The 21,658-nt window shown below is 45.7% G+C and overlaps 1 protein-coding gene across 1 annotated transcript in view; it reads right to left on the bottom strand.

Annotated features, from left to right (window-relative positions):
• LOC135218660 (transmembrane protein 127-like) overlaps positions 1-21,658 on the bottom strand; it is a gene marked incomplete in the record, with an annotated part of 67,128 nt that overhangs the window by 579 nt on the left and 44,891 nt on the right. Inside the window, 1 exon segment of the mRNA XM_064255107.1 lies at positions 6,730-6,882. Coding sequence (XP_064111177.1) covers positions 6,730-6,882 — 153 coding nt within the window.

Genomic DNA, 21,658 nt, shown 5'->3' with positions numbered 1-21,658 from the left:
CCCCGACAGAAATTCAAATTTCGCGCCTCTCGCTACCGGTAGGTCAGGTGATCTACCTGCCTGCCCTGGGCGGCAGGACTAGGAACCATTCCCGTTTTCTATCATATTTTCTCTCTTCCACCTGTCTCCTGCGGGGAGGCTGGGTGGGCCATTATCGTATAATACTGCCAGGTAAGTATGTATGAAACTTTATTTGTATTTTATAACAATACAGTTTTTCATAACAATGAACTTACCCGGTCGAGATATATACATAGCTGATTGGCACCCTTTGGTGGAGGGTCAGAGACAGCTAATATGGAATAGACAGGTAAACAACATATGTTGTAGGTATAAAAGAAAAAACCTTGGTTCCTACCTGATAGGTGGTAGACTTCGTGGCTGTAGCCCGGTAGTCTGCATCACCTCAAGACTTTAGCGAGATATTAGATCTATTGGGGGGGGCTAGAGTTCTTATTGTGGGTCTGTCGATGGGTATAAGAACCGCTTACTCGGCAGAGCCTAAAAGGACTTTGTCAATGGGTACTGGACCACTTCTTTGACAACACACCTTGTGAAGGAGCATAACCAATCCCGACCACCTGATCCTAACCACCATGTTAGTATATAGAATTGTTCTGAGTTATCCCCGAACTCATAAACAAACAACCCATAACTCGAAACGAAAAACTCATTCATACAAAAACTCTCAATTTTTACTACTCCCCTAAAAGATATCACAATGAGTTCCTTACTGAACAACAGTGACTGGCCGCCAGTGCAGCACCGAGCCCTCTTTGTCAGCAGAAATCTAGAACATATCTAGTAGAAGGTATGTACAAATTTAAGGATTGGTGTTTGCTCCCGTACCCAGTATTGTATCCGCCGATACAAATGGTCCCAGAGAAAAACATTTCTCGTAGGTCACGCGAACGTCTTCAAGATAGTGAGATGCAAAAACTGAATTGCACCTCCAATATGTCGTGTCAATGATTTTCTTTAATGACATATTCTTCTGAAAAGAGAGAGACGTCGCCACTGCTCTAACTTCATGGGCTTTTACTCTTAAAAGCGGAAAAGAGTCGTCAGGACAGAACTTGTGAGCATCCGTAATGACGCTCCTAATGAAGAAAGCTAATGCGTTCTTAGACATGATTCTTGTGGGGTCCTTAATCGAACACCAAAGACTTTGTCTAGAGCCTCCCCATTTGTTTTGCTTTCTTTGTAAGAAGAACTTCAAGGCTCTTACCGGGCAAAGAGACCTCTCTGTTTCTCTCCCTACTAGACTCGATAAGCCTTTGATCTCGAATCTCTTGGGCCAGGGATTCGATGGATTTTCATTCTTCGCTAGAAACAGAGTTCTAAACGAGCAAAAGGCCGAGTCTTTGTTAAAGCCGACTTCATCTTCTAGGGCATGAAGTTCGCCAACTCTTTTGGCTGTCGCCAAAGATAGGAGAAACAAGCATTTTCTTGTTATATCCCTGAACGAAGCTACGTGGGGAGGCTCAAATCTGTCAGACGAAAGGAACTTGAGAACTACGTCCAGGTTCCAGCTGGGTGGAGTTAGTTCCTTCGATTTTGTCGTTTCAAACGATCTAATCAAGTCGTGCAGATCTTTATTGTCAGCAATGTCTAGGCCTCTGTTTCTAAATACTGCCGACAGCATGCTCCTGTATCCTTTGATTGTCGATACAGACAAATGAGAGACCTCTCTCAAGAACAATAGGAAATCGGCGATTTCGGTTATAGAGGTACTGGAGGAGGACAACTTCTTAGACTTACACCACCTTCTGAATACCTCCCACTTCGACTGATAGACTCGTCTAGTGGAAGCTCTGCGGGCTCTAGCGATAGCGCTTGCAGCTTCGCGAGGGAAAACCCCCTCGCTCTGACAAGTCTTTCGATAGTCGAAAGGCAGTCAGAGCGAGAGCGGGGAGGTTTTGATGAAACCTCTCAAAGTGTGGCTGTCTGAGAAGATCCATCCTTTTTGGAAGGATCTTGGGAAGTCTACTGTCCACTCCAGCACCTCTGCAAACCAATCTTGTGCTGGCCAAACGGGGCTATCAGGGTCATCCTTGTCCCGTTTGACGCTACGAACTTTCTCAACACTTGTCCCAGGATTTTGAAAGGGGGGAAAGCGTACACGTCCACCAATGAGACCAGTCCAGCAGGAAGGCGTCGACCACGAGAGCTCTTGGGTCTTCCACCACTGAACAAAAAAAGACTTCCAGCCTTTTGGAAAGGAATGTGGCGAACAGATCTACGTGAGGAGTGCCCCAAAGATCCCAAAGACTCTGACCACACCTCTGAATGAAGAGTCCATTCTGTGTGAAGGACCTGGCTTCTCCCTGCTCAGTCTGTCCGCCCTGATGTTTCTCGTCCCCTGAACAAATCTTGTTAGGAGGGCGATGTTTCTTTGTGAGGCCCAAATTAGCAGATCTCTTGCTATCTCGTAAAGCGACACTGACTGTGTTCCTCCCTGCTTCCGAATGTAGGACAGGGCTGTAGTGTTGTCCACATTCACTTGGACCACACTGTTCGTCACAAAGGGTTCGAAGAACTTTAGCGCTAAGTGAACTGCTAGAAGTTCTTTGCAATTTATGTGCCAGGACACCTGTGCTGCCTTCCAGGTGCCTGACACTTCTCTCGGTCCTAGTGTTGCTCCCAACCCTTCTCCGATGCGTCGGAATACAACACTCGGCTTGGGTTCGGAACTTCCAGAGAAATTCCCTTGTTCTCTTTTAGAGGGGACAACCACCATTGCAGGTCGTGGTTTCATCTCCATTGGAAGGAGAAAAAAACTGTCGGAGAGAAGTCCCGTCTTCCAGTTCCACGATCTCCTTAGGAAAAACTGAAGAGGGCGAAGATGTAGTCTTCCTAGAGGAAAGAACTGTTTCGAGCGAGGAAAGGTGCCTAGTAGGCTTAACCATTCCCTCGCCGAAGTTCGTTCTTCCCTAAGAAGAGAGAGACTTTTTTTCCAAGCCTCTCACGATTCTCTCTTGCGAAGGAAATACTCGAAAACCCCGAGAATCCATCTGAATCCCCAGATAGACCAAGTTCTGTCTGGGAATCAGCTGTGACTTCTCGAGGTTCACGAGTAGTCCCAACGCCTTTATCAGATCTAGGGTCAAGAAAGGTCCTCCAAACACTGTCTCTCTGTTCTGGCCCTGATGAGCCAATCGTCCAAATAAAGAGAGATGTTGACGCCTTTGAGGTGAAGAAACCTCGCCACATTCTTCATCCAGGCTTGTGAAGACCTGAGGAGCTGTGGATAGGCCGAAACACAAGGCCCTGAACTGAAAGATCCTTCCCCCCGTCATGAAACGGAGGTACTTCTTCGACGAAGGGTGAATCGGGACATGAAAATAGGCGTCCTGGAGATCCAGCGACACCATCCAATCTCCTTGACGTAACGCCGCAAGGACTGAGGCCGAAGTCTCCATAGAGAACTTCTCCTTTCGAACGAACTTGTTCAGAGCGCTGACATCTAGAACTGGTCTCCAGCCCCCGAGGCTTTCGCAACCAGGAAAAGCCGATTGTAAAACCCCGGAGAGTTTTGCTCTAGAACCAGTTCTATAGCTCTTTTTGTTTTTTCCCACATTTGATTCACCATCAGACGAAGAGTATCCTCAGTACAGGGTCCCTGTATCTGGCTGACAGTTCCCGCGGAATGGTCGTTAGTGGAGGACTGTCTGGGAAGGGGATAAGATATCCCTTCCTGATTATGGACATGGAAGAGGCGTCTGAGTTTATGAGTGACCAGGCGTCTGCAAATTCAGAAGCCTGGCCCCCACTGGTGTTTGGAGGCTGTCTGTCTCACTTCCCTTCTTAAAGGGACGGGAAGGAGCCTTACCTCTCCTCTCAAGACCTCTTCTCTTAGAGGTAGCTCTGGAGAGAGGCCCTCCTCGAAAGGGCTGAACCGTAGAAGTCGGTCCTTTCTTGTCAACGGAAACAAGAGGTCTCTTCTTCCTTGCAGTTTGCAGGAGAAGATCCTGAGTCGCCTTCTCAGTCAGTGATCGAGAAATGTCCTTCACTAACTGAGAAGGAAACAGGAAGTCAGACATGGGAGCGAAAACCAGGGCTGCTCTCTGAGAGGGAGAAACCGCCTTGGTTAGGAATGAAACTAAAAATACTCCTCTTCTTAAGGAGTACTGCTCCGAAAAGAGAGGAGATTTCTCCCGATCCCAGTCTTGTACCGCCTTGTCAATACAAGCAAGAATACTGAGAATGACTTCGGGGTCAAGACCATCCGAGTCATGAGCTTTCTTAGACATCACCCCAAGGGACCAGTCTAGGAAAATTAAACACTTCCAAAATATGGAAGAGTCCCTTGAGGAGATGATCCGTCTCCGAAATAGCCCAAGACACGCGAGCTCCATTCAAAGCGTGTCTCCTTGACGAGTCAACCAAGGTTGAAAAGTCCGCTTCGGCTGCCGCTGGAAGAGAAAGGCCCATGTTCTCCCCAGTTCGGTACCAGAAACCTCTCTTGCCAGAAAGTATGGCTGGAGGCATACAGAAGGTGGTCCTGCCCAGATCCTTCTTAGACAACATCCATTTGTCTAAGGACTGAAGCGCTCTCTTCATAGAGATCGTAGGTCTCATCTCAAGACCAACGAAGACTTAGGCACAATCGCACTCGAAAACAGTGATCTAGGCGAAGAGGAGCGGCAGGAGTTAAAGAATCTCCGTATTCTCGTAAAGAAGGTCAGTTAGAACTTTATAGTTCGAGACTCCTTCTCTCCCGTCACCCTCTTCTTCCGAATCTCCTTCTCCACCTTGTGGAGAATCGGCCTGAAAAACGAGAGGATCTTCATCCCGTTCTCTCTCTACTGGTGACAAACTCCTACTAGGAGAGGGGCTCATAGAGTGAACCGACTCTCTCTCACGTCTAAAAGAAGTCTCGCGTCTGCTTGACTTCTCGTGCCTGAACAGCTTCCTCGCGCTTGGCTGGCGCCTCGCGCTTGTCTTGCGCCTCGCGCTTGGCTGGCGCTTCACGCTTGGCTGGAGCGTGTAGCCTGGCTGGCATCTCGCGCCTGGCTGACGTCTCGCGCTTGTCTGGCGCCTCACGCAACTCCTCGCGCCTGGCTGGCGCCTCGCGCCTGGCTGAATCCTCGCGCTTGGCTGGCGCCTCGCGCTTGGCTGAATCCTCGCGCCTGGCTGGCGCCTCAGGCCTGAGCGTATCCTGATCTCGAGCAACTCGCTCGGATAGATCCTGACGTTTGTACGACTCTTCGTGCCTGGAAGACGTCCCATGTCTGGCGGACGCTTCACGTCTGGCTGGAGAAAGAAGATGAGACTTCTTAATAGGAAGTCTAGCGTCCTTCTTGCGAGGGGGATCCCTTGAAAGAACTCCAACCAAAGAGGCAATCTGCTCTTGAACTGCAAGCAAAATCCTCTTGGAAGCCACCCCAGCGTCCTCTTCAATAGAAGAAGCAGGAGAACTCGAAGGAGTGCGATCATCAAATACAGCTCTAGGAGGCGTCGAAACCAGCTTAGCCTTCTTGATAGAGCGGACTTCCTCCGAGAAGCGCTCCGGGCTCGAGTCGAACGTGCGCTCTTTCCAATGCCTTTTCAGTGGCCTAGAAAGATCCGAGTCCTTCCACCCTCGTTTAGGTGAAGGAGAACCGGACGACGAGAAACAATCTCGTAGGACGCTTCTATTTGAGCGGTCCTGAGCAGACTGTAACGAAACAGAACCTGCTGAAGGGACGCCTGACCGTTGGGGATTCCCCACAACCTCCGTACGACTTTCGACTTTCCTACTCCTCTGGGTATGTGAGTTTGGAAGAGGTCTAGGCCTGGGAGCATCGCAGGGACGGTCAGACGCCCCCTCCACAACACTGGGAACACTCACTTCACTTTGTAATTCACAATCACTAGCCTTACCTTGCATGGCCGCCATCTTTGTCTACATTTTACGAAGAGTAGCCTTCAGATTGGCGATTTCAGAAGCCGAATCCGAATGCAAAGCCTGTGAGGATTCAGATACATAGGGAGAATCATATTCATTAACAAAAGGAGATTTAGACTCAGAAAAAGGCTCAATCGGCCTTGTACTCACACTCTTTTGTGCAGCCCGTCTAATCCTATCCCTCTCTAACTTCTTCAAGTAAGAAGTTAGAGTCTTCCATTCATTAGCATCCAACTTTTCACACTCAATACAGGTGTTAGCCAAAGAACAGTCAAACCCCCTACATTTACGACATACAGTGTGAGGATCAACCGAAGCCTTCGGTATCCTCACCTTGCAGCCTACATTCACACACTCTCACACTAACACTTGAATCAGACATTCTATTAGAAAAAATCAAAAGCAAGTCCAAATCCAGTCCACAGTAGCGAATGCCAAAACAACGATCCAGTACGTCACCAAGAAATCCAATAAAGATGATCAATAAGGTCTTGAAAAGCGAATTCCAGTCAGGAGGTAGTAACAACAATGTTGATACCACCGGCAACAGAGAAAATATGATAGAAAACGGGAATGGTTCCTAGTCCTGCCGCCCAGGGCAGGCAGGTAGATCACCTGACCTACCGGTAGCGAGTGGCGCGAAATTTGAATTTCTGTCGGGGACGACGGAGTCTTAGCTATGTATATATCTGACAGGTAAGTTCATTGTATGAAAATTTTAATTCATACTCTGCTGAAGCTTTATCTTACAAACAACAAAACCTGTAAGTAAGAAAAATTAAGGTGCCAAGCTAAAAACTGTGTTAAGATAATCAAAATTACCAAAATTTCACAATTACCTGCAAATATAAGCAAATAGAAGCCAATGTCCAGCTTCACATGTACCCTAGCAGATGCCAAGGGTCCAATAACTGGCTTTGTAGTTTCTTGTTGTGTTTCCATTAATGTTGTGATGTAATAACATACTCCAATGCACACTACACACACCAAAACTGTAATTAGAAAAATTAAACTAAAGCTAACCTTAAAAGATCTATAAATGATAATTTTTTAGCAATAAAAATCTATTACTTTAACACACCCCATTACAGAAGACCTCTCGTCCACTCCAGGTTAGCAGAGCAACTATGGTCTCCTCTCAGTCCACCTATGATGTCTCACTTCGTGCAACAGAACAAAGGGACGGGGGGAGGGCAAGTATGGTAAAAGTAATGTTTTTCTACTAAAAATCAGTTTTTAAAAATTCTATAATTCACTATAATCTTTTATCAGAAAAATCTGACCTGAAGGAACCTTTAATAGTCACAGGGAAGATTTTTATTTTTGTCAAGAAATAGTCAGAATAAGACTAGCAGACGGTTTTGATGCCAAAACAAGACTACATATTGTATGCACGCTGTTGTTTAATGGAAGGTACATGCATTTACCATCATAATCAGGATCCACGAAATCCATACCTATAAGGTTGTTACAGTCTAACCTGTAAGGACAACGCTTTATCTGCAAATTCATTGTACATATTCCTACAATCGCGTTGTTCTTACTTCCATTCGAGAGAGTGTTCAGCGGGCTTTCCGCCAATGTATGTATCATGTAACATCAAATTTTGTATACTTTTATATTCATAATTATATGCCTCCTAAGAAACACAAATCAGCTGTCGCCGACCCATTTTTTACTATTTCGCGGGTCGGACACCACATTTCCGCCCGCATGTTGTATATATGAATTTCCCTTGCCTATAATAAAGTCAGTACACTTCTACCTACCTCTTTGTTCACACCCTCACAAACCTCTTAAATCCAGACACCTTGGGACCAGGCCACTGCCAGACCACAGAAAATCCAGGAATATAGAATACATCCCTAAAAAATGAAGCCCTTAGGTATACATTAAAAATATGGAATGTTATTTCATATATAAAAACTAAAACTATGATTAATTAAATTCAATGACCCAAGAGGTCAACCAATTTGCTTGCAGGAATGCGATCAGACCAGATAAGATAAAGTAGGCTAAGATGACATGTTGTATCAGTCAGTGTCTGGTTTGCCGTCATATGTGGTCATTAAATCTATTGTTTAGTAAACTTGTCAAAGCTTCCTGCTTGAGACAACCACAGTGACCTATAACCCAAACGGCCTACATGACTTGTAATCTATGTCATCTGTGTGTATGTTCGTATGTTCGAGCTCACTTTATGATTTGAAAACCAGGTTGTGATCAGACTTGAATTAGCCATCCATCATCATTGGAAGACCTGTCCCATTTTATCTGATCCTTCACCATGTAGTCTCAGAGAATACAGATATTTTTGTACCCTGTGTTTCAACCATAGAACCTCACATCAGAAAGAAGATACTGAATGAACATGAAGTTTTTATGTTAAAACAAAGTTTAATGTATACTTACCTGGCAGGTATATATATAGCTATATTCTCTGTTCCACCTGGCAGAAATTTTCAAAACTCGCGGAAAACGCTAGTAACCTATTAGTAGTTCAGGCAACCACCACCCCGTTACCGTGGCGCTAGCGCTAGGAACCGTTCCCATTTGGGCCAGATTTTCTCTGAACCCTGTCTCCTGAGGGGAGGAGGGTGGGCATTAAATTATATATACCTGCCAGGTAAGTATACATTAAACTTTGTTTTAACATAAAAACTTCATTTTAATGTATGACACTTACCTGGAAGGTATATATATATAGCTGATTGACACATTTGGAGGTGGGTCAAAGACAGCAACATTATTAGAGTATAAATAATTAAAATTATCCATTTACTCTAGGTTCCTTACCTGCTAAGGTAGCTGACTTCATAGGTCCTGCCTCTAAGCCTGCTTAAACCTTAGGAGCTCTAAACAAGGAAGTGTCCTGTATGTTGAAGCTAAGACTGGAACTGACAACTGGACGTGACCAATGTGTTGACAGAACCGTACAGCCCTCTTATGCCACGGCATTCAAGCTAGTAATAGATCATTTACCTGAACTACACACACACCACACCAAGATAATACTAACAAGACTGATAAAAGTACACAACACTTTTCTCAGACGACCAAAAAAAAAAAAAACACAAACACCATCACCTAATAAAATCAACTAGCTTAAAAGAAGGTTATGGGGTAGTAACTCCTTTGCCCAATACTGTACCAGAGGACACGCATGGACCTAGCGTCTGACAATTATCAAAGGTTGTCTGAATATCCCTAAGATAATGAGACGCAAATATTGAATTAGTTCTCCAATATGTGGATTCAATAATTTCTTTGAGGGCTAAATTCTTTTTAAAAGCCAAAGAAGTCGCAACTGCCCTGACTTCATGAGCCTTCACTTTCAAAATACCAAAGCTCTGCTCTTGACACAACATGTGAGCTTCTCTACTCAACTCTCTCATGAAGAAGGCTAGAGCGTTCTTCGTCATGGGTCTACTGGGGTCTTTAACTGAACACCAAAGAGCATCAGAATTCCCTCTGATCTCTCTTGTTCTTTCCATATAAAATCACAATGCTCTCACTGAGCAGAGAACTCTTTCTTGCTCATGACCCACTAACTCAGAAAGACCCAAAACTTCAAAGGATCTTGGCCAAGGATTAGCCGGATTCTCATTCTTGGCCAAGAAACCTTCCTGGAATGAACACATGCGTTGCCATGTCTCCATCCCACCTTCTTCGATATGGCCTGAAGCTCACTAGCTCTTTTAGCTGTTGCCACAAAGCGACTAAAAGATAGTTTTCTTAGCAACATCTCTCAGAGAGGATTTCTCTAAAGGCTCGAATTTGCTAGAGGTTAAATACTTCAAGACAACATCGAGGTTCCAAGCAGGTGGCCTGCATTGGGGTTGTTTCTTGGTACCAAATGACCTAATCAGTCTCTAAGTCTAAGTTATTCGAGATGTCTAGATCTCTGTGTCTAAACACTGAGGTTAGCATACTTTTATAGCCTTTGATTGTAGAAACTGACAATCCTAAATCCTTCCTCAAGTATAGAAGGAAGTCTGCGATTTGGGTCACAGAGGTACTGGATGAAGACACTTTCCTGTTCTTACACCACTTCCGGAAATTCTCCCACTTCGACTGATATACTGTAATTGTGGAGGTTCTTCTGGATCTAACCACTGCACTGGCCACCTCTCTAGAATATCCCCTCGCTCTGACAAGACTTTCAATAGTCTGAACGCAGTCCAGACCCAGAGCGAGGGTATTCTTGTTGAAAAAACTGTCGAAGTGGGCGGGGTTGTCTAAAGTAAATCTACTCTTAGAGGAAGAGTTCTTGGCATATCTATTGTCCATTCCAGTACCTCTGTGAACCAACTTTGGGCCGGCCAAAACGGAGCTATTAGGTCATCCTCGTTCCTTTGGCTCTCCCTGAACTTCTTCATAACTTTCCCCAGTACTTTGAATGGAGGAAAAGCGTAAACATCTAAGTTTGTCCAATCCATCAGGAATGCGTCGACCGCCACTGCTTCCTGATCTGGAACCGGAGAGCAATAGGTTGGCAATCTTTTTGTTCTGGCTGTCGCAAAAAGATCTACTACCGGACGGCCCCACAACTTCCACAGGCTCTGGCAAACCTCCATGTGCAAAGTCCACTCCGTCGGGAGAAGTTGTTCTCTTCTGCTCAACAGGTCCGCACTCACATTTTTCTCCCCCTGTATAAACCTGGTGAGCAGCACGACGTTTTCCTCTTCCGCCCAAAGCAGAACTTCCTTTGCCAGCTTGTAGAGGGGAAAAGAATGAGTCCTCCTTGTTTGCGGATGTATGCAGAGCCGTGGTGTTGTCAGAGTTGATCTGCACTGTCTTGTCTCGAATCACTCTCTGAAGTGCTTCAAGGCCAAGAAAATTGCCATCAGTTCCTTCCTGTTTATGTGCCAACTTGTTTCTTCCTTGCTCCAAAGTCCCCACCCGACCTCTTGAGGGCCTAATGTCGCTCCACCCCAACCCGCGTCCGACGCGTCGGAATACAAGATGAGGTCTGGCTCTTCTGCTGAAGCGACATCCCTCTTGCTAACCTGCCTAGAGTTAGCCACCACTTTAATTCCTCCTTCACTTCGGCAGGAATTCAGAAACTGGAAGGAATCCGGTTGCAATTTTCTTGGCCATGAATCCTTCAGGAAAAACTGTAGAGGTCTCATGTGCAGTCTTCCTAAAGAAATGAACCTCTCTAGCGAAGAGAGTGTGCCCAGTAGACTCATCCACTCTCTGCTGAGGCAATCGGTCTTTCTCTAGAAAGTCCTGCACCTTCCAAATGCATAGGGCTTGCCTTTCGGGGGACGAAAAGCCCGAAAAGTCACTGACGATATCTGAATCCCCAAATAAACTATCTGTTGTTGGGGATTCAATTGAGACTTTCCCATGTTTACCACAAGACCTAGGTCTTTTGCTAAGTTCAACGTTTGATTCAAGTCCTCCAGACATTGACTTCTTGATTGGGATCTTATCAACCAGTCGTCCAGGTAAAAAGACACTCTGATCCCTCTTAAGTGCAACCATCTCGCCACATTGGACATCATCCTCGTGAACACTTGGGGGGCTGTTCAAAGGCCAAAGCACAGGGCCTTGAACTGAAAGACCCTGTCCTGAATCACAAACCTTAAATACTTCCTGCTTCCTGGATGAATCGGAATATGAAAGTATGCGTCTTGTAAGTCCAGGGTCACCATCCAGTCCCCTGGACGTACCGCTGCCAGCACTGAATCGTTCGTCTCCATAGTGAACTTGGTCTTTTCTACGAAAAGATTCAGTTGACTTACGTCCAGAACTGGCCTCCAACCTCCCGAGGACTTTGCAACCAGGAACAACCGGTTGTAAAATCCCGGAGATTCGTGATCCAGAACAGGTTCTATGGCTCCTTTCTCTAGCATGGAAGCTACTTGCTCCCACAGAGCCGTTTTCTTCACTAAATCGTTGTAATTTGCCCCGAGGGCTCTCGGAGATGTTGCGAGAGGAGGTCTCTTTAAGAAAGGAATCTTGTACCCTTCCCGAGCTACGTTGACAGCCCAGGGATCTGCCTTCATGTTCTGCCAAACTTCCCAAAAACCTTGAAGTCTGGCTCCCACTGTCGTCTGGAGGACTGAGATCTCATTGTTCAGAGGTGGTCTTGGCTCCTCTTTTCGCGGGTACTCTCTTACCTCTAAAGGCGGGTCGAGCGAACGTTCTGCCTCGAAAGGGCTGTTGCGAAGGCCTTGATTCCTTTGGAGTTTTCTTAACCAACTTGGATGGTAAGAACTTCTTAACTGAAGACGATGTGGCGGGATCACAAAAACAAGTAACCTCCCCACATAAACTTAACCTGTCTGGCTATCAAACCCACCCTCAATCACACTTTCCACTTAACACTAAAAAACACAGCAGGACAATTGCCCCAATACCTACATACCGAACAAAAAACACAAACAGGTACTCACCGCTGGCTTCTGATACCTAGGACTAGGCTGTGCTGTCGTCCACTGGATATAGGCTATAGGGAAGCCAACACACAACCACCGCCGACAACCAAACACAAATCAACCACCCGGGACCCACAACCCCACAAAAACTCAATAACCCAACGACTAAATGCAGATGAACACCAACCGCCTGAAAAAACACGACAACCACACGACTTACAGCAGTACAACAACCCGCCAAAACCAACCCTGCCCCAACCACCACTAACAGACACCGAAAATGCACCACCAACCTTCTTAACCTCACCACAACCAGACAGACACACGCACAACAACTTCACAACCCCAAAATCTATCAAATAACACCCAAACAACGACACACCAAAGGAAAACTGCTGCCAAAACCAACACTGACTTGACCAGACGCCTCACTGTTTACAACTCTCGTAACAGACTTCCATTGACTACCTACAGAGCGCCACAACAGACATGCTTCCGACCGCCATCTAACCACTCCCATTCATTCTTCCACCAATCTCTCTCTCTCTCTCTCTCTCTCTCACACAACCTTTGTAGATGTTGTCAAATATAAACTAAAATTACTCCTCCATATTACCTCCCCCATTACATTTGAACAACATCTCCTTACACTCGCAAACATCCACACTAAATTGCCTTCGCAACACCAAGGATGCTCAGATGCAGGTCCCTGGATCTTGTTTGAGGACCATCATACACTCTTTCAGTTACATCGCCATTCACTTCTTCCAAACCACTTTCTTTCAAACTCCCATTATCTCCCTCACTACCATCCTCCCAAATTCCATTCACTACTTCACCAATGTCTTCCAACTCTGGTTCCAACATCTCCCCTATTTCGGCCACCAAACCACTCAGTTCATCCATACTTCTGTCAAACTCCTGCAAAGACTTATCCATCCTATCAACCACCTCCTCACTATTCAGTTTCCTTCTCACTGAAGTCTTACTTGTCCCTGTCAACTCAAATCCACATACACCACAAGTATCATTCATTCCCCCAAAGTCATCCGTAGCACACGCTTTATCAACCGTTTGCACCCTACCACCAACCCCTTTACCATGCCGTTCACGCTTTTCCCTTCCACTTCCTCTCTCCACACTCTTCTGTTTTCTTCCATACTCAACCAACACCAACTGTCGATCTCCCAGACCAATTTGTTCACCAACAGTCGGCTCATACTTATTCACCCTCAACCACTCACTCATCGCATTCTCCTGAACATAGTGTGGTACTTCCCTCCACTTACGGAGCTGGTTATGGTGTGCCCTAACCTCATCCAGTCCCCCACCTACTCGCAATTTCCCCAAAACATAACTCAATCCACTCGGTCCCACTTCCAAAATCTCAAAAGGCCCTTCAAATTTCTCCCTTACTTTATTCACATTCATTCTTCCCATCTCAACCACCTCTTTCAACACCTTATCCCCAATCTTAAAACTCTCAAACCTTTCACTCGCTTTCTTCCACAAATCCCGATCACCTTCTGACAGACCCAACCGAGGTCTGACAATCCTTTCAAAATTCAACACATATTTACAAGGAGACATACCTATACTCTTCTGCAGTGTGGCATTATATCCCCAAACTGCACGTCCTACATACATATCCCAATCCTTGTCCGCTCTTACTCATCATTCGCAAAATCTCAGTCATCGTCCTAACAGTCCTTTCAGCCAACCCATTCGCACTGGGCATATACGGAGTAGAATACACATGCACAATACCCCATTCCTTCAACATTTCTTCAAATTCCCATCCCACAAACTCAGGTCCATTATCACTCAACATTTTTGCCGCTTACACACACATTGGCAACATCACTTGACCCACCATTCGTGCAACAGTTTCACTCCTCTTATCTTGATGGGAACCACCATAAGCAAATTTACTAATGTGATCCACCATCACAATCATCCCCACGTGTCCTCTCGCAGTCCTGGGCAAAGAAACACAATCAATCACAAGCATTTCAAACGGCTCTTTCATCTGCAATCGCAACACAGGTGGACTTGCATGCACACTCTGATACTTTCCCCTCTGACAGTCTTCACACGTGACAGCCACATCCACACAAATCTTACTCAACCCAGGAGCATACAATCTCTCTCTCATGCATTCCCACAACTTATTTTTTCCCATATGCCCAAACCGATCATGCACCAACAAACACATACTCACAGCTGACTCAACAGAAAACACTGGCACATACACTTCCTTGTCATACACCCCTTCCTGATGCAAAAAGTACACTATGTTTTTGCACACCACAAAACGTTTAGCAACCCTCTTATATACATCCAACTCACATGGCCAGTCTTCCACACGCACTCCTCCCAAAACACATTGTCGCAACACACTTATCTCCAGGCACTTATTTTGCATTTCCTCAATCTCTTCCTCACTCAACAGATCATTCTCACTCCTAGCAATATCAATCATACCCACAAAGTTTGCTACAAACACATTACCATCTTGAATCCTAGCTACTTGCCTGCCCCCCTTTCTAAGAATTCCATTTCCTACATCTACGTCTATATCGTGGATCCTCAAAAAATCTATCCCTATTAAAAAACAAGATGGCATATCATTTTCTCCTATGACTATAAAGTTATGCATTACTTCAAGATCCCCCAACCTAACCTTCAACCGTACCTCTTCCCATACTAAAACACTTCCTTGTCCCAACCCATGTATTCTCACACTTGTAGACTGCCTTTTCACTTCCCAATCACATCTCTCAAGTTCACTCACCACTGACCCACTCACCAAGGAAACTTGTGCCCTTGTGTCAACCAAACTACAATACTCACTATCATTTACTTGGACAAACGTCACCATTTTCCCTCGAGTCCCATGCATACACACATTCACTACCACGTCCACCTGGTTATCCACATCACAATCCTCCTCATCACATTCATCCTCAGCTAACTCCCCATTTCCACAATTCTGACTCAGATCCCCTTCACAGTCCCTTTTTGTAACCAACCAATTACAATTACGTTCCCCGCACTGAATCATCAAAACCCCACGTTCATTACCTGTACTCACCCTTCCTCGATATTCAACCGGTCTGTCCCATCCAAAATACAACAACACTTTTATTCCAAACAACTCCGCTACTGCTGACAACAATTCATGCAACACTTCTCCTTGCCCACCTTGTTCCTCCGCACATGCCACTTCCTTCTGCACATCACTCATCAACTTCACTCGCAACTCATTCACACTACCGGGTACCTCTTCAACCAGACCCTTACCTTCCAAGTTTTTCAATGCTGAAAACAACATTCACACATTCTGTCATTCCCTTCAAACCTCTCTTTTACAACCAACCCCTCAGGTACCATATTCGGATCCCAGTCACTTTTCACAACACCACTGTCCTTACCATGCATCCTAGACATCGTATCAGCAATCACATTTTTACTCCCCGGCACATATTCTAAGCCAAAATCAAACTCACTCAAATCCTCAATTGTCCTCGCAATCCTAGCATTCACACTTTCCTTCTTGATCATATAAACTAACGGCCGATGATCTGTCCTTATGACAAATTTTACCCCATACAAAAACACTTTCAACGCTTTCACACAAAACCTTATTGCCGCAAGCTCCTTCTCAACCACCGAATACTTAAGCTCTGCTTTATTAAAAGCTTTACTCACATACGCAATCACTCTCAATTGTCCCTCCCCATTCACCTCTTGCATCTGCACCAAGCATCCTCCCATACTAAACTTACTAGCATCAGCATACAACTCAAGCTTACTGGCATCCTCACTGTAGTCCGGAAAAGCCAAGGTGACGTCCCTAGCAGCCTCCTCTTTCAATCTCTCAAATGCTCCCACCATTCGCTCATCCCACCTCAGTTTAGTACAATTTTTCTTCCCGGTCCATTCAGTCAACGGCTTCCCTATACCCGAACAATCCCTAACGAACTTCCTCCCGAACTCAATCAAACCCAAAAAACCCTTTAACTCCCGACGTGGAAACTCCTTTACTTTTTCCACAAACTTTTCACTCTTCCTTACACCACTCGCACTCACCTTATGACCAAGAAATTCCACTTCCCCAGCCAACCACGTACACTTCTCCAACTTCACTTTCACTCCAACCTCTTCCAACCGTTCCAAACACCAACCCTTCTCAAGCAGTTCCACATTCTCCTCAACAGTCTCACTTGCAATCAAAACGTCATCTATAAACACAGTCACCTTCCTTCTATCAAATCCAGCCAAAACTACATTCATCGCCCTCTGGAAGGCAGCAGGCGCATTAGCCAATCCAAAACTTAACCTCTTGAATTGATAGTGGCAGCTACCACTCGAAAAAGCCGTAACATGCCTGCTCCCTTCCTCAAGAGGCATCTGGTAATAGCCCCTTACCAAATCCAATTTTGTGAACACTCATCCCATGCATCTTATACACACAATCAGACACCACATTCATCGGGAATCGCTCCTTCACAGTCACTTCATTCACCTTCCTGTAATCCACACACATCCTCAAACTCCCATCTGTCTTGCGTACTGGGACTATGGGACTATTCCAAGCACTCTCACTCCTCTCGATCACTCCCACTCTCTCAAGTTCCTCACACTGTTCCTCAATCTCTCGGGCAATAGGCGCAGAAAAGTGTCGGGGACGCTGATATATGGGGGTATCGTCATTCAAAACTATCTTGAATTCTGGAAGCTTAGATCCCCTGAAATCCTTGTCACCCCGACTCAACGCACCCCGCCTATCCCACAACATCTGCATCAACCGCTCCCTCTCGTCATCACCAACATTTTCATCCACCTCAATTCTTTCTCTCAACTCATCATACTTCCACTCATCACTTTTTTTCATGCTACCTGTCATCACCCGCCGCACCCTAACATATCTTTCGTCATCCACATCCACCAACGTATACAACAACCCCACACAATCACCCTCACGTATACCCCGCACTCGCTTTTTCCTAACACTCGGCAATGAGGCCACAAAAACCCGAGGATTCTCCATATCCAAAATCCCGTCGTACACATGCACACTCACTCTTACCAACCTGTTCGCATCCACACCCTCAACCACATATGCACACTTGTCACCTTTGACAACCCCAAGACTATCGGGCCACGCAACTTTCACACTAACAACTTCTCCAACTTCTCGCGGCACTTTTACACTCTCTTTCGCAACCAACGGCACTCCCTTCCATATTTTACTGCTTACTCCTCCATCCCCATCCAAGTACAACTCTCCATGTACATTCCCCTTCCTATGCAACTCAATCATATTCCTGCTCGGATGGACCACCATCCCACACTTCTTCAAGAACCTGTATCCTAACAACATATCATACTTATCACTCATTCCCTCGATCACATAAAAGTCACCTTCCTCCATCACTACCCCTTCGATTTCTACATTTTCACGCAACATTCCCACCACAGGCATACCCAAATTTCCTATTCCTCGTACCTCCCCTTTACATTTCCTAATTTCACACTCACTCCGCAACTTGTCACATCCATTCTTAAAAAGAACACTGACACTGCACCCAGTATCAATCAAAGCAACCAAACACACCCCTTTGCATCTCACTTTTACACTCATACATTCATGAGCTCTTCCTCCAAACCCTTTTTCATGCAACAATCCTTCACGCACAATGCATCACTCTTACTGACCGCACACCAGAGGACCCACCCAACTGATCCCTTTGTACCTAGTTTTCCCGAACTCCCAACCTGACTCATCCTCTTTCGCCTACACACACTCGCCACATGACCTTCCATTCCACATTCAATACATTTTGCCCGCTGTTCCTTACACATCCTAGCATAATGACCATTCTTCCCGCAATTACCGCAAACCTCAGTCACACGAGTACCTCGACATCCACTTGCTATATGCCCTACTTGCCCACACCTGTAACACTTAACATCCCTATCTTTCTTACACTCGCTCACCAAATGCCCTGTCTGCCCACACCCGAAGCAAGCTCCCAACGCCCACCGACATTCATTCTTCCTGTGCCCTAGCTTTCCACATCTGTAACATTGCTGCTCTCGTTCACGACTAACCGACCCTAATCTTCCAACGCTTGCACTCCGATCTCTCTTAGGGCTAACCATACTTACGTTACTGGCTCTAACGCTCCTATCAACCACTCGCTCTGCCATTCGCCTTGGCCCTTCCAAAACTGCCTCCCTATAGCTCTTAAACTCTGGTATAACATCAGCCACTTCAGTCCTAATACTAACACTTCTACTCTCTTTCATACACCTATCCAACTCAGAATCCTCTACTATTTCCAAAATGTCGTTCCACGACAACCTTTCATTCGTCCATCGCATTTTCTCCTTACGTTTCAGATTTACAAACTCATACACACTCTCAGGCACAGTCGCCAACAACTTCCTCACTAACTCTTTACACTCATTTATCCCTTCGTCCCCAAACTTTTTCCTGGCCAATGTTTCCAACCTGCACACATACATCGACAACGACTCACCAACATTCATTCTTACCTCATCAAAACCATGTTTTCTCCTATATCTAACACTACTCCTTATCCTCTTCGCCTGTTCCACAATCCTGGCTTTCACACTCTCATACGGCACATTCCCTACACTCATCATTACCCCATACATGTTCAACAAAAATCCCGTCAAAAAGCCACCCAACTCTCTTGCCCAGACTCTCTTGTTATCCCCATACTTTGCCTCACAATACCTCTCATATTCCTTAAAAAAAAATCCCCTATGTCCCTACTACCATATTCCTCGTATTGTGCACATCTAGGTATCTCTCTCATATATACAGCCTTTCGTACTTCCCGCTCACTCTCACTTTCGCTACCACCATTCTGATCCCTCTTAACCTCGTCCGAATACAGTGAATCAACTTCCATACTAACATCCATGCTCCTCATTACGCTCTTCTTACCCTTCTTTCTACCCACCTGTTTCCACTCACCGCTATCCAAATCACTCTCAGCCCTTTCCCCAATGTATTCAGTCCTAGTCTCATCCTGTCCGTCATCCTTCCTAACCTTCTTTCCCTTAATCGTCTTCTTTTATTCCTCAGCCCCCTTCTTATTCTTGTCCTCAGGTTTATCCTTATCCTGTCTCTTTCCCTTCTTCCCTTTACCTACCACAAACAAGTCACCTTCGTCACTCGTAGTTTCATCACCTCGCTCTTCCACTGTCTTTACCACTTCTGGCCTATCACAAGACCCAGTAGGCCTACCCCCTACAGCTCCCTCTCCCATGAACCCCTTCATCATCTCCTGCACTGCATTCATCATCCCTAGAATTTTTCATCCATTTTCTCAACCATTCTCTCTTCTGCTCCTTTCACTTCTTCTTTCATTTCCACTTTTGCACTCCTTAGCATTCCTCTCATTTCCTCTAACTCGCTCTTCAGCTCCTCACACTCTACCCTCAACCTCTCATTATCCACTTCCAATTGTCCTCTTACTTCCCTCTCCAACCTTAACTCCTCCTTCAGCCTCTCCACCTCACTCAATCCTTCCATCCCAAACTTTCTCACCAATCAAACACTAGCCTAGACCAATTGTCCTGCAGCTGCCACACCAGCAGTCCCTGTTCGGGTCGCCAAAAAATAATGTGGCGGGATCACAAAAACAAGTAACCTCCCCACATAAACTTAACCTGTCTGGCTATCAAACCCACCCTCAATCACACTTTCCACTTAACACTAAAAAACACAGCAGGACAATTGCCCCAATACCTACATACCGAACAAAAAACACAAACAGGTACTCACCGCTGGCTTCTGATACCTAGGACTAGGCTGTGCTGTCGTCCACTGGATATAGGCTATAGGGTAGCCACACAACCACCGCCGACAACCAAACACAAATCAACCACCCGGGACCCACAACACAAAAATAACCCCACAAAAACTCAATAACCCAACGACTAAATGCAGATGAACACCAACCGCCTGAAAAAAACACGACAACCACACGACTTACAGCAGTACACAACCCGCCAAAAAAACCACCCTGCCCCAACCACCACTAACAGACACCGAAAATGCACCACCAACCTTCTTAACCTCACCACAACCAGACAGACACACGCACAACAACTTCACAATCCCAAAATCTATCAAATAACACCCAAACAACGACACACCAAAGGAAAACTGCTGCCAAAACCAACACTGACTTGACCAGACGCCTCACTGTTTACAACTCTCGTAACAGACTTCCATTGACTACCTACAGAGCGCCACAACAGACATGCTTCCGACCGCCATCTAACCACTCCCATTCATTCTTCCACCAATCTCTCTCTCTCTCTCTCTCTCTCTCTCTCTCTCACACAACCTTTGTAGATGTTGTCAAATATAAACTAAAATTACTCCTCCATAACGAGAGAAGATCTTGAGTGGCCTTCTGAGAAAGGGCGAGAGCTATATCCCTAATCACCTCTGAAGGGAACAGTTGTTTCGAAAGGGGAGAGAACAGCAACTCCGATATCTGAGAGTTTGAAACCCCTTTTGAAGCAAAAGAACACAACAGCGACCTCTTCTTCAGTACTCCTGCTGTGAACAAAGAAGCCAGTTCATTCGTTCCATCTCTCAGAGCCTTGTCCATGCAGGACATAATGCTCTTAGCCACTTCCATATCCTGCGAATCTTCTTCTTCTAGGGAGTTCGCCAATGCTCCCAAAGACCAATCTAGAAAATTGAAGACTTTGAAAGTCCTAAAAATCCCTTTAAAAAGATGGTCAAACTCGGACGAAGTCCACCAGACCTTAGCAGACTGCAACGCCTGTCTGCGTGAGCTGTCCACTATACTGGAGAAGTCCCCCTGGGAGGAGGCAGGTACTCCCAGGCCTAGACTTTCTCCAGTAGCGTACCATACTCCTGACTTCGATGCTAACTTAGCTGGTGGAAAAGCGAAAGAGTATTTCCCCGCTTCTTTCTTATCCTTCATCCAGTCATTCACACGTTGAAGGGCCTTCTTCGCGGAAATCGACAGAGTCATCTTAAGGAAAGAGGACTTCTTTGGAGTCTTAGTCTTGGAAAACTGAGATAAGGGAGATAAAGGAGCCGTTGGTTTGAATTCACCTTCAAAAATCGAAAGCAGACGTGAAGTCAGAATCTTGTAATCCGAAGACAGTTCCGTATTCTTCTCCTCAACAAAATCCAAATCCTCTTCTGCTGAAGAAATGTCTTGCAGATCACTGTCGTGTTGACGCTTCGCTGACGGAATAACGTCCTGCCGCCTGCGTCCTGCGGCTAACGAAGAATCGGCGTCCTGCCGCCTGCGTCCTGCATCCATCGTAGACACATCTGCTTCCTGCCGCCTGC

This window comes from Macrobrachium nipponense, chromosome 9 (assembly GCF_015104395.2).
Source record: "Macrobrachium nipponense isolate FS-2020 chromosome 9, ASM1510439v2, whole genome shotgun sequence".
NCBI classification, from domain to species: domain Eukaryota; kingdom Metazoa; phylum Arthropoda; class Malacostraca; order Decapoda; family Palaemonidae; genus Macrobrachium; species Macrobrachium nipponense.
This window is presented reverse-complemented; position numbering and strand designations above follow the sequence as displayed.